The sequence below is a fragment of the Solea senegalensis genome, linkage group LG11 (assembly GCF_019176455.1).
Source record: "Solea senegalensis isolate Sse05_10M linkage group LG11, IFAPA_SoseM_1, whole genome shotgun sequence".
NCBI classification, from domain to species: domain Eukaryota; kingdom Metazoa; phylum Chordata; class Actinopteri; order Pleuronectiformes; family Soleidae; genus Solea; species Solea senegalensis.
Window position 1 is genome coordinate 21270948 of NC_058031.1, and position 12042 is coordinate 21282989.

General features: G+C 38.7%; 1 protein-coding gene across 1 annotated transcript; it reads left to right on the forward strand.

Moving 5' to 3' along the window:
* The first annotated feature begins 1564 nt into the window (after positions 1–1564).
* On the forward strand, positions 1565–11807 carry ccdc22 (coiled-coil domain containing 22). Its single transcript, XM_044038225.1, has 16 exons — positions 1565–1972; positions 4566–4743; positions 5303–5435; positions 5943–6049; positions 7047–7131; positions 7428–7597; positions 8079–8294; positions 8386–8556; positions 8874–8993; positions 9092–9208; positions 9315–9416; positions 9598–9705; positions 9882–9977; positions 10328–10387; positions 10509–10583; positions 11021–11807. Exons 1-16 carry the CDS (start codon positions 1923–1925, stop codon positions 11132–11134), a joined length of 1902 nt encoding a protein of 633 aa, XP_043894160.1. The 5' UTR covers positions 1565–1922; the 3' UTR covers positions 11135–11807.
* Positions 11808–12042: the final 235 nt, after the last annotated feature.

The following is a 12042-nucleotide window of genomic DNA, read 5'->3' on the forward strand; positions in this document are numbered from 1 at the left end:
AAAAATATGAAGGCTATTTTCAATTAAAAGATATTCATTGTTTATTCATTGGCTTATGTGTTTCAATGTATAAATCCATAAAACTACATTTAAAAACGTATAGATGAATCCAGCGTAGAACAGTAGTTCATTTACTTCCTTTTTATGTATTTTCTGGATGATGTTATGTTCTGTAGTGGGGTCAGAACATGAAAATAGTTTTTTTATATATATAATAGGCCAAATAGAAACATAAAACTAAGAGTGGAACATTGCTATAGCTCCATATCACATTTCCAGTTTTCACAGTATTTATCACCTTTTGTATTAGCATGCCTGAGGGAAAGGGTCAGGAATTGTCAGCGAGCAAGGTCAGAAAGGTCAGAAAGGTCAAGGTCAAGGGAAGTGTATTTATACCTGAAGGTAGATTTGGTTTACAGTGAAGTGAGTTTGCTTCATCCACACACACATACAACACTTAGCACATATGATGATAAAGTGACAACAGTGCTTCATACTAAGAGTTGGGGTTGAGAAGAACAGTGAGAATAAAAAGGAATAATAAAGAGACAATAAAATGTAGGATAAAAACCATCAAAGCAAGATCAGAATATTTTAGATAGATACAGTAATTGCTGGGTTCTGGTAGTCACTCTGATGGCTGCAGGAACATGGCTATCCTTGTATCGCTTGGTTTACAAGTACATAACAGTGAAATTCAAATCAAATCCTGAGGTGAATATAGATCTGCTCTCTATTACCACACATGAACATATACAGTAGGAGATTCCCAAAAGGTAAGAAACCAATCAGCAGACGTACCACAGTACCACATATTCTCCAACTCTGGCAATGCTCTAGTTGGTTATTACTTTTATTATTATTATTATTATTATTACTATTTCCAGTGTAAAGACTGTCCTTTAGAGATATGACCTTCAAATAGTGGACTATGTCTTGCCCTGGATGTATCATATCCATCTATCTTGATTGATTTCATGCCTGAATAAATCCTGGAGTCAAATTAAATTTTCATTTGAAGATGTAAGCAATCACAGTTAGAGGCATGGGTTTTTGTGTGAGAATGAACCAGTACTCACCATTATGAAAATGTAGTCTACTGTATAAATCACAAGTTCATCAGGTCATGTTAGACTGAGTCTATCAACCTTCTGATGAACATTTTCCCGATACCCGTGTCAATTTGGACAAACCCATAACAGATGACACAGCTCTACCTTGTGGCCACAACCTCTCTAACACAATATCAGTGAACATTTGTTAGCTTTTCTCCCTAATTTACTTTATGATTTTTTTATTATTATTGAATGTCTCATTCCTTTATCTTACAACACTTATACACACTTTACTTTTACATTTATTTTTGTTTTATATTTTATGTAAAGTTGTACCTTCGTTCGCTGAACAGTATTTGTCTGTAAGTGTCATATTTTTTCGATATGATTTTAAAAACACCTATTTCCTGTCACGGGACTGTTTCTTATCGGGCATTATGGGAAATGTAGTTCATGAGAACTCAGCTGCCCTGTTGTTCGCCGCCACGGTAGAGGAGAGGAAACTCTACCTCCCAGAGACACTAGCCTTGAATTTCCTTATTTCTTAATTTCCACACTTTACAAGACGCACAAATGTCATTTTTTTTTACATTGGAGGCAGACAGCTGTGTTCTGGTGTCGCTTTACTGCAGCAAGACGCTTGAAACATCTTTTTGTGTAGCAAGACAAATATATAACGATTGATTTTTCTGGGATGTGAGGAATGGCAGCGTTGCTAACTAACTGGAAGCTAGTTTTCTGCCTTCATCCCTGTGAAACCCTCACTAAAGCTAACTGTTTTGTTCGTATCAAATCACACCGCTAGCATCAGATGTGCTGCTAAAATCGTGTCTTTTTTAGCTAGTTGTCATCGGAGAAACTTCAGCGATGGAGGAAGTTGACAGAATTTTGATTCACGCCCTCAACCAAATCGGCACGTAAGTATGGGCAGCTATTTGTGATCGATTAGTGTCAATTCTGCTGCACTGTGGTGGTAAACCAAACCTCAAGTTATTGCAATGTCAAGCTAGCTGACTTGTGCTAAGTCTGGTGATTAGTAACTTCCCCGTCTCAAACCATTCATGTGATGTTTATTAGCGTGGACTAAAGTCAGCTCATGATGGCATCAGGCGTGTGTGGATTGTTTGGCCAAGTTTGTCAGCTTGTACTGAATATAACCCTTATTCAAAACTGGCCACAGCCTCCTCAAGTCCCTGTTTTGTTACTAATTGAATATAACATGTGTAAGATTAAGGCTGATAGTTTGTATTCTGATATTTTCTTCTAGATACTGTTTGTGAAAGATATCTCAATACTAATAGAGCATATACAAACATAGTATTCTAATAATAACATAGTACACTCGTCAATATCACTTAACAATTATTATTATATAAAGCATTACATTATTGAATACATAAAATAAATACTGAACAGATATAGATAAACACTATAGCTGGTAAATAACAACAACAACAGCATGGTAGTAGTGATCAACTATGACTACTAATAATTAAATGGTAATTATGTCATCATATTAATGATAGTATAGTATAAAAGGTAGTCACTAAGGTCACAGCTCCCTATATTTCAGACCACTTTGGTGAGCAAAAGTATAGCAAATTTGGTGACTTCATAGCAGTCAAAAGTTCTTCACTCTGATTAAATCATCCTGGTAAGAAATGAAAAAGTAATTTGAGTATGACGTGCACATACTTCTCGAAGAGTACATGTATACACGTACACCATTTGGTAATGGATTGGAAGCAATTATAACAAATAAGTTTAGCTGAAGTCGATACAGCTCTGTTTTAACTTGAGCCAACATTTAATCTTCAAATTAAAATATCTTATACCTGAAATTGATTTGATATTATTTGGTAGTGAATTCCATAATTAACAGCCTCTTGCAAAAAAAGCAGGTCGTCGAAACAGAATGACAATGCAATATTTTAGTTTTCAGTCACGGTGCTCCTAGTTACTCCCTTAGTTATTCTGACAAGTCTTGTGTTGCAGTTAGTTTGGCCTTTGTAAACATAGCTAAAATGTGGTTGCATAAACTACCTTACAGAAAATGTACCGAACCTATGACCCATTGTCATGACCAGATGTGTTGCAATCTTCATTTGTGAAGCGTTATCACAGCCTCTTTCAGTTCTTGTTTGAACTGAAAATGAAACATTTTTATGTTCTATAAATGATTACGGTGCAAAAGGCTGGATTTTATGGTGTCAAATGATCCTAGAAAGAGAATGACACACTTGCACACTGCACAACTAGGTTCTGTTTACAGCCTTTGCAAAATCTGGAGGCTTTGACCAATCACAGGGTTAGGGCTCTCCTATTGGCTGCTCTGCATACAGGACCCTGCAGAGGAAGGTTTGCTACATCGACACTGGCAACAATTACCTACAGTTAGACTGAGTCAGACTGTAAATCCAGTCTGTAGCAGAGCCTTTCTAATTACCTGTAGGTTTCACTCAACAATAAACAGTTTTTTTTACTGATCCTGCCTACAGCAGCTTTAACAGCTCTGCAACAAGAAACACTTGTCAGGTACATGTTCCTGTATTTTTACTGGAAACATGGGTGGGTGTCAACAAAATATCCAATATTCTTTATGTTGTTTAACTGTCCAATCCAGCTCTATTTATATAGCGCTTTAGTTTTTAGTTTTAAGACAGGTTTTATAAACAGATAAATCGCTGTCCTGACATGAGGAGGTAGCTCCATAATTTGAGCGCTACTGCTGAGAAAGCTCGGTCACCCCCAGGTGTTCTTGTGTGTACAAGGATCGACTTATAGCTGCTGATTCTTTGACCCCAGCGACTTTGAGGGAACAAGGGTTGTAAAAGCTTGGCAATGTATGCAAATCCATTAAAAGATTTAAAAACAAATAATACAATCTTGAAATGGATCCTAAAACGTACATGGAGCCAGTGGGGGAAGACCAGGAAATGTTGTTTGATGTTGTCTCTAAACAACATATCCCCTGTCTATCTACTAGTTTGTGTGTTGGTATCTATCTAGAAGTTACAAGTAGAGCTGAAACAATTAATCGATTATTAATCGATTACAAAATTAATCGACAACTATTTTGATCATTGGTTTGAAGATTTTTTCATGATCAAAAAAAGATTTCTGATTGTTTAATCTTCTTAAATGTGAATATTTTCTTCATTGCTTTGCTCTGGATAACAAAGAAATCATTAAAAGTGAATCATTTTGGTTTGTGGACAAACGAAGACATTTGAGAACGTCATCATTTCCAAGTTTGATGAACACCGATCAACATTTTTTAAGTTTTTCTGATATTTTATGGACCAAAAGATTCATCGATTAATCGAGAAAATAATCGACAGATTAATCGATTATGAAAATAATCGTTAGTTGCAGCTCTAGTTACAAGAAATACCAGGAAATAAAATCTGAAATTTTGAGCTGTCTGCCTTATGTCAAACCCAGAATCCCACAGAGTACAACAAAAACAAATTGACTGCCAGTGCCTTATAATTTGATTTGTGCCCACAGGGAGGTGAGTGAGGAGATTGGCAGTGTCAGTCAGTTCAGCAGTGAGCTGATAGTGAAGGCCGTGGTCAGATGTGTCCAGGTGATCGATCCCGGCCTGGGCAGCGCACTGCCCAGCTCACTTCCTCCAGGCATGTCTGCTCGTTTCAGAGTGGGCATGAGTCTGGCACAAGCTTGTCAGGTAAGATGCCCCTAATTTTAAATGGTAAATGGGGGTTAGGGGACATGAGGGTTGAGGGATATGAGCTTAATATTATGTCACAATACTCCAGGGAAATTTACAATAATGATCTTCATGACAATAATGACATTATATGTGATTTGATCTTTTCCAGTGTGCTGATGACTTCATTGTGCATTGTTGATGAAGTATACTTTAGTGACACAGCATAAATTAACATCGTCTTATGAAATTCACCTCACATTTTTACTGCAAGTGTAAATAAATAGTGCTAATCCTAACAGACGTTCATTAAAACTGGAGACTCGGGGGCTTTGACTGTCTCCTGCATTTGCCCGTTTGAAGAAAACAAAACATTCATACACTTGTTAAAATATACTGTATTAAGAAATCTGTAACTCTTGGTTTACTCCATTGCTACATGCTATTACGTATATAATTACGACCTCTAATTAAATGAATAACCTTTTTTTTTTTATTATTTGCCATACTACAGAACACATAGTGGAACAGTCGGCGCTATTCACTCATCAATGTCATGTGTCATTTTGATTCCTAGGATATTGGGTATAAAGGAGAGATTGGCTACCAGACTTTTCTCTACAGTAACGAGCCAGAGATTCGCTCCCTGCTTATGTTCCTGGTGGAGAAGCTGCCCAGAGAGAGTGCTGAGACCTCAGACCAGCCAACAGGTACAGAGACCACCAGTCTATCATCCGCACAATTTCATGTTAATGGAACAAATAGAGATATTGATCCACATGTCCACATGATCCACATGTCCGCTATGATAAAATCACATCAAAATCAGAATCATTTTTAGACTTGTACAGAGGTAAGAGAGGCTCACTGGAAATCGAGTCTGGCTGTGGCAACTCCAGCCAATGACTTTAAATAGCATCGTCACCACCAGAGGGCAAACTTATATATGCAAAACAGATGCTGAATTTATGCCAGTCTCCCCTATTCATTACCGCTTCACTGTCAACTGGGGAGGGGGGGGACACTTAAATGTATTTGATCAATATTATTTAAAGGACTTTAGACTCTCAGCAGTAAGAAATGAGGACATTCCGTTATTCAGTGTCTAGTCCGGAAATGAGAAAATGGTGCGGCCCTCTGAGCATCTCATTTTTCGCATGGTGTTTTTTTTTTTTCTTATTTGATGAGTCATCCGAAGTTGTGCTGTCTTCCCGCAGGTAAATCTGTGGTCCTCCAGAGAGCCATCGCCGCTGCAATCAAAGCCCAGCTGTCCGTGCCCTGGCTGCCTGTAAACTGCAGACTGCCATTGCACACTGAAACACAGGTACACTTGTACAATGCACGACTATCCTTTGTGATGAACAGCAGGAATGTGAGAAAGGCAAGATCTTGTTGTGTTTTTAGCAAAGCATCTAATGGTGCTTTTCCATCACACAGTTCTGGCATGACTCGACTCTGCGCGCTTCGACTCTACCCGGTTTATTTTGCTTTTCCATTAGGGGATGGTACCTGGTCCTTTTTTTAGTACCTGCTCTGGCGAGGTTCCAAGCGAGCAGAGCCAAAACTAGAATGTGGCGTCGACAGACTGCCGGCCACTGATTGGTCAGAGAGTATCGTCACTGGAAGAGTCATTAGAGCGACATCCGACACAAGAATCAAGATCAGTCAAAAATTCTGAAAACGTAACAAGAGGTGCTGTCGCTAGTATTTAGCGACAGCACTGCTGAAAGCCAGTTATCGCTCAGGGACTCTGTCAGAGTCTGCGCTCTCTTCAGTACTCAACGACTGAACTCTTTTTAATTCACTGATTCTAATGATTCAGTACACTGAAGAGAACTGCTTTGCCTGCTTTGCTATGGACTCACTAGTGTGTGTGTTTGTGTGGAAATGTGCCATAAATACTTACAAGCAGAGCCCAAATGTTTGACAAGGTGGACAATTAAATCAGTCGAGAGACTAAAATTTAAGGCTAAACCATTTTTATATAAGTATCACATTTTTTAGAATAATCTAATTGGTTATTTTGATCAAAATTTGATTCACGATATGAGAGGGCATGGTCATTTGTACATTTTCAATTATCAGTTATTAATTATCAATTATTCTCATTTTAATTTTCTTTTAAAATGATTACTGTGTGCTATTTGTGCAGATCTGTGAGAAACAAAGATATATTCTTCAGTCTGTAGAAAATGATGTGTTTAAGTCAGGACAGTATTTAATCTAAAATGCTAATTTGACAACGCACATTTTGAAAATAGCAGTATATTGCAATTTTGAAAAGTTACTTATAAGTTGCATGTTCTTTTTTTCCTGTGCAGAGTGCAGGAGCATTATACAGCTTCCATGCTCTGCCCCTCAGTCTGTCACACTCTTCTAAAGGGCCAAATAAAAAGCATCTGAAAGGTAGGCCTCCTCCTATACTCACTGTTATCCCTGTTATTGCTTTTGTCATTGTTTTTACTTGTTACCTGTATTTTCTGAGTTGGAAGTCTGCTTTCTCTTTATGGATGCAGGTTATGTGTGAATACAGAGCTGAAACAATCATCCTGTTGTACAATTAAAATGAAGTATAAATGTAAGGGAGGTCCAGGAGTGTGTAAGTGTTTGGGAAATTGTGTAGGAAGAGACAAAAGCTTTTGCTAACAAGGTGACCGCATCATCAACTAAAACAAGAGGGCTGTGTTGTGTTGTGATTTCAGAGGTGAAGGATTACCAACGGGACTTTCTTCTTCCTGTGACCGCACAACTTTCCCATCATGCCTCTCTGGCGGCGTCTATACTGGAGCAGCACAGCACTGTACTGAGTGCTGCTCAGGAGTGGGACAGTGAGTGGAACAATCAGGGACTCCTGTCTCGCCTCACCCCGCAGGCAAGTCATCACACTTACTCAAACTGACTTTTCCCTTGTCCTCAGTGCTGTGGTTTGGTATTTGAATGGATAGTTTTGTCCCTCTGTTTAAAAAAAAGAACTTTCTTGTTTGACAAAATCCCAGTCCAGATGAAAACACAAAGACTACGAATGCTCAAAAAATGCCTGTCCAGTAGGTGGCGATAAAGTCTACATCAATGATCCTTCAGATCATTGTGTATGTGTTAAATACTCAGGATGACTAGTGTGACTAGTTAAAACGATGACACCTGTAATGTTAGTTGTCGATTGTCAAACTGGGTGAACAAGTAGCAGTTTCTCTGTCCACTCAGAATAAAAACAAAAAGCTTCCCTTCATGTTTGACATGAAACATTTAAATTCATTCATCTAAAACACTTTCAATACTGATACACCGCATACTAAGTGTAAATATGTACACCATGCATATATGGGATTTACATTAGTTTTTTATTTGAACAGGAGTATCGCTCCAGGAAACTGACCCGACTGCGGAAACGCATCAAGGAGCAGCTGCGTTCTACTGCGCTTCCGTCTCCTGAAAGTGCCTTCGGTAGTTGCCATTCAAGCACTGATCTGTGTGAGCTACTGCAGTCCTTCAGTAACTCTGCCCCCTCTGACCACATCCTGACCAAGGGCACCCACTTCACCCACACGCAGAAGTTCACATTCGAGCAGGTGAGAGCCCTCAGAGTGCTCAAACTACTGTCAGACGTCTCTGCTCTGCAGTGAACTGTCTCTAACTTGAGTCGGTCCGTGTGTCCTCCAGGAGTCGGCAACGGTAACCAGCTCCGTCCCCACTGGGCATCAGTCAGACGGTGACACCCAGCACCGCCAGCAGGAGGAGCTAGCGTCACTGCAGCAGCAGCTCCAGCAGCTGTGTGGTGATGTTGACCAGCTCACAGCAGACATGAAGCACATGAGTGTCACTAACACACAGGTAGAAAAACTGACACACACACACACACACACACACACACTTGGCTGAACCAAATGTTCTAATGACGTAACTTGTGGTTTACTAAGTGTCAACCAGTGGGAGGGCTGTTTTCTTAAAATAAAATACCGTGGAAGTGGAAACAAGTCAGGGGAGTACGGTGGCCTTTACAGACCAGAAAGGATGTCCTTTTTTCTTCTTCAAAATGCAAAATAATCTGTTCCGGTTGCAGATATAATATAAAATAGAAAAACATTTCAGCGCAGGATGGTACAAATATTTGCCTCCAAAACATGATGTTTTTTTTTTTTCCCATGTAGGTATTAAATGAGCTGAAGCAGAAAGAGCTAACGAACAATGAAGAGGAGGACAAGATTCAGATGAAGAAGAAAACACTTGACTGTTTGCCCGACACTGATAACAGCCTGGTGAAGCTTCAGGTAGGACTGAGTGAGATCAGTGATAATCACTGAGTCGACAAAATAAACATTGTAAACTTGCGTGTGTTTTTGTTTTTGTTTTTTTTGTTATCCTCCAGGCTTTAGTGGAAGCCAGTGCTAAGCGGTTGGTGAACCTGGCCTCTCAGTGGGAGAAACACCGCGCTCCTCTTATGGACGAACACAGGAGACTGAAAGAAATCTGCAGCAACCAGGATGTAAGTGTTCACCGCCTTTTACAGCAGCACCTTTTTCAGCGGACTTTGTTTTACGATAACGAAAACATTTAAATTCTGTCTGAACATGTCTCTCCATGTTTCTCAGCTGGAGTCGTCCAGAAAGCTGTCTGAGATCAAGTCGATGCATGAAAAAATCCGTGTCTCCACAGAGGAGGCCAGGAAAAAAGAAGACATGTACAAACAACTGGTAATTGACCACATTTACAAGTGTATTCAGGTTGAAAGTTACTGCATATCGGAGCGGGTTGTCACAACAGACTCGGAACATTTTCTGCACATTTAGTTGATAAATGAGTTGAATTTCAACACCGTGCTGAATCTTTTGAATGTGTGTCCAATTTGAACCGGCCTGTTTTCTTCTAATTTAGGTGACGGAATTAGAAAATCTTTCCCAGGATGTGTCTCGGTCTGCGTACACACAGAGGATTCTGGAGATTGTCAGCAACATCAAGAAACAGAAGGAGGAAATTACAAAGGTAATGAAGATTGTGTGCAAATGTAAAGAAAAGTACCCAAATCCACCAAATTTGACTAATGGCCTGCAATTTAAAAATGGCAACATTTTGAGGGGAAATTGTGTTAACGTCAGTATCATCACTGCTGCTAGTCTCAGCCGTGACATCGATAACTCTGCGTTGATTTTCTGTGGCAGATTTTGTCAGATACTAAGGATCTCCAGAAAGAAATCAACAGCCTGACGGGAAAACTGGACAGGACCTTTGCTGTGACTGACGAACTGGTCTTCAAGGTCTCAGAGTCTTGTATTACAATTATATAAGTGTAACGTGCTAAAGTCCCAAGACGCACATGGGCTTCTCGTGCTATTTTAAATGTTATTTTCATGGAATTATCCTGTGGAATCTTGTAAGTTTTGATTATAATATAAACAGTTAAGTTAACAAGTATTTGAACACAATTATCTTTATTTTGTTCAACTCCACTATGGATTTTAGTCAGGGACCACAGTATATGACTGTATGTATATGTATATATATATATATATATATATATATATATATATATATATATATATACATATTTATTTTTTTTATTTTTTTATTTTTTTTAATGTGTCTGTTTATGTAATGTCTTGTTTAGGATGCCAAAAAAGATGAAGCTGTCCGCAAAGCCTACAAGTACCTGGCTGCCCTACACGATGTACGTCATCATCTTTTTCTAAATTCCTTATACTCAATTGTACCTAGGTTTTTTTTATTATTATTATTATTATTGTTTTTGTTATCACATTATTGTCTTTCTGTGTTGTGCTTTACTATAGAACTGTAATCAGTTGATCCAAACCATCGAGGAGACGGGTACAATACTGAGAGAGATTCGAGATCTGGAGGAGCAGGTATGATCACGTCATACAATGTCATGGCATTTATGAAATGTTAATTGAAACAGAACGCTGGTTTTGATTATATTTGAGCAGATAAAATATTACTGCCCAGTGTCAGAAAGCTCAGCCGCAGTCGCAGTTTATAGGTCCTCCTCCAACAGGAGAATGACCTCAAATACACATTTAAAAGCAGCTAAGAAAGACTCCTAAAACACCAGACTGTTCTGTAATGATCCTGCACGAGTCCTGATTTTAATCCTATTCAACACCAATGAGAAGGTTTGAAAATATAGTGTGAAGAAGAAACAATTCAAACCTGAGACAGCTGGAGTAGTTTTGAGATACTTGTGGGTGCCAACAAATGTGTTCACGTCTATAGGTCCTTATCCCAAAATGTCCTAATATTAGTTTAAAAAAATCGCTGACATTTCATTTCAAATTGACCTCAGATTGAGACAGAAAATGGAAACAAAACCATAGCTAACCTGGAGAGGATACTGGAGGACTACAAGGCCATTCGACAGGAAAACGCTGCACTCGCTGCCAAAGTCAGAGAAGGCTGAAGGTTCGTCGCTCTGCTCCGCCCGCTTATGCCGAGGTTGTTGTGAAAAGCTGGAGCTGTAGATGCACCAGGAGGAGACTCGACCAGCGCTCCAGGTTTCACACTGAATCTGAACTTTGTTTGCATTTAAATGCACAGACTGTACGGACGGATGGAGAAGACACTTGGTTTATTTGATTTCAAACTGATTTCTGTGGCTGAGCATGCTCCAAGGATTCAGGCTCCGGTCTGGTTGTTTTGTGACCAAGATGAAACCTAACACTGGACAGCAGAGGGCGCTGTCGGACCTTTTCAGTGTGCAGTTCCTATTGCTGTATGCAATGTTTTCAAATCTTGATTAAAATGAGATCTTTAAATTGTAATTTTTAATACATTAATTATTCCAGCAGACGGACATTATTAGTTTATTTGTGTTACCATTATATTGATCTGAATATGTTAAGTGGTATTTGAATGTAGTTAATAATGTTGTCCAACCACAGGGGCAAAATATTGTCTTATACCTGGCACCAGCTTAATTAAAAATGCCTTACATACTTGAATGTTCATGATGAGTAGGCCTGTCATGTGGAATTTTAAAAATGGCAAACGTATTATTACCTATTTCTATATTTCCGTAGACAAGGTTAGCAAATTTGCCTCACGTCGAACAATAAAACATGATCATAGTGAAATATCTTCCATTTTCTATTACTGCAAAGTACATATTAACCTTATTTAGTTGTAGTAATCCTTTATTGATTGAGCTACCAGGGTGAGTGTTGGCAACAAAATGTGTTATTTAAACCAATTATTGTTCTGACATCCCAGAGATGTGTGTGTGTGTATATGTACATATCTATATCTATATCTATAGATATAGATATATATACATATACATATACATGTGTGTGTGTATAGATAGATATC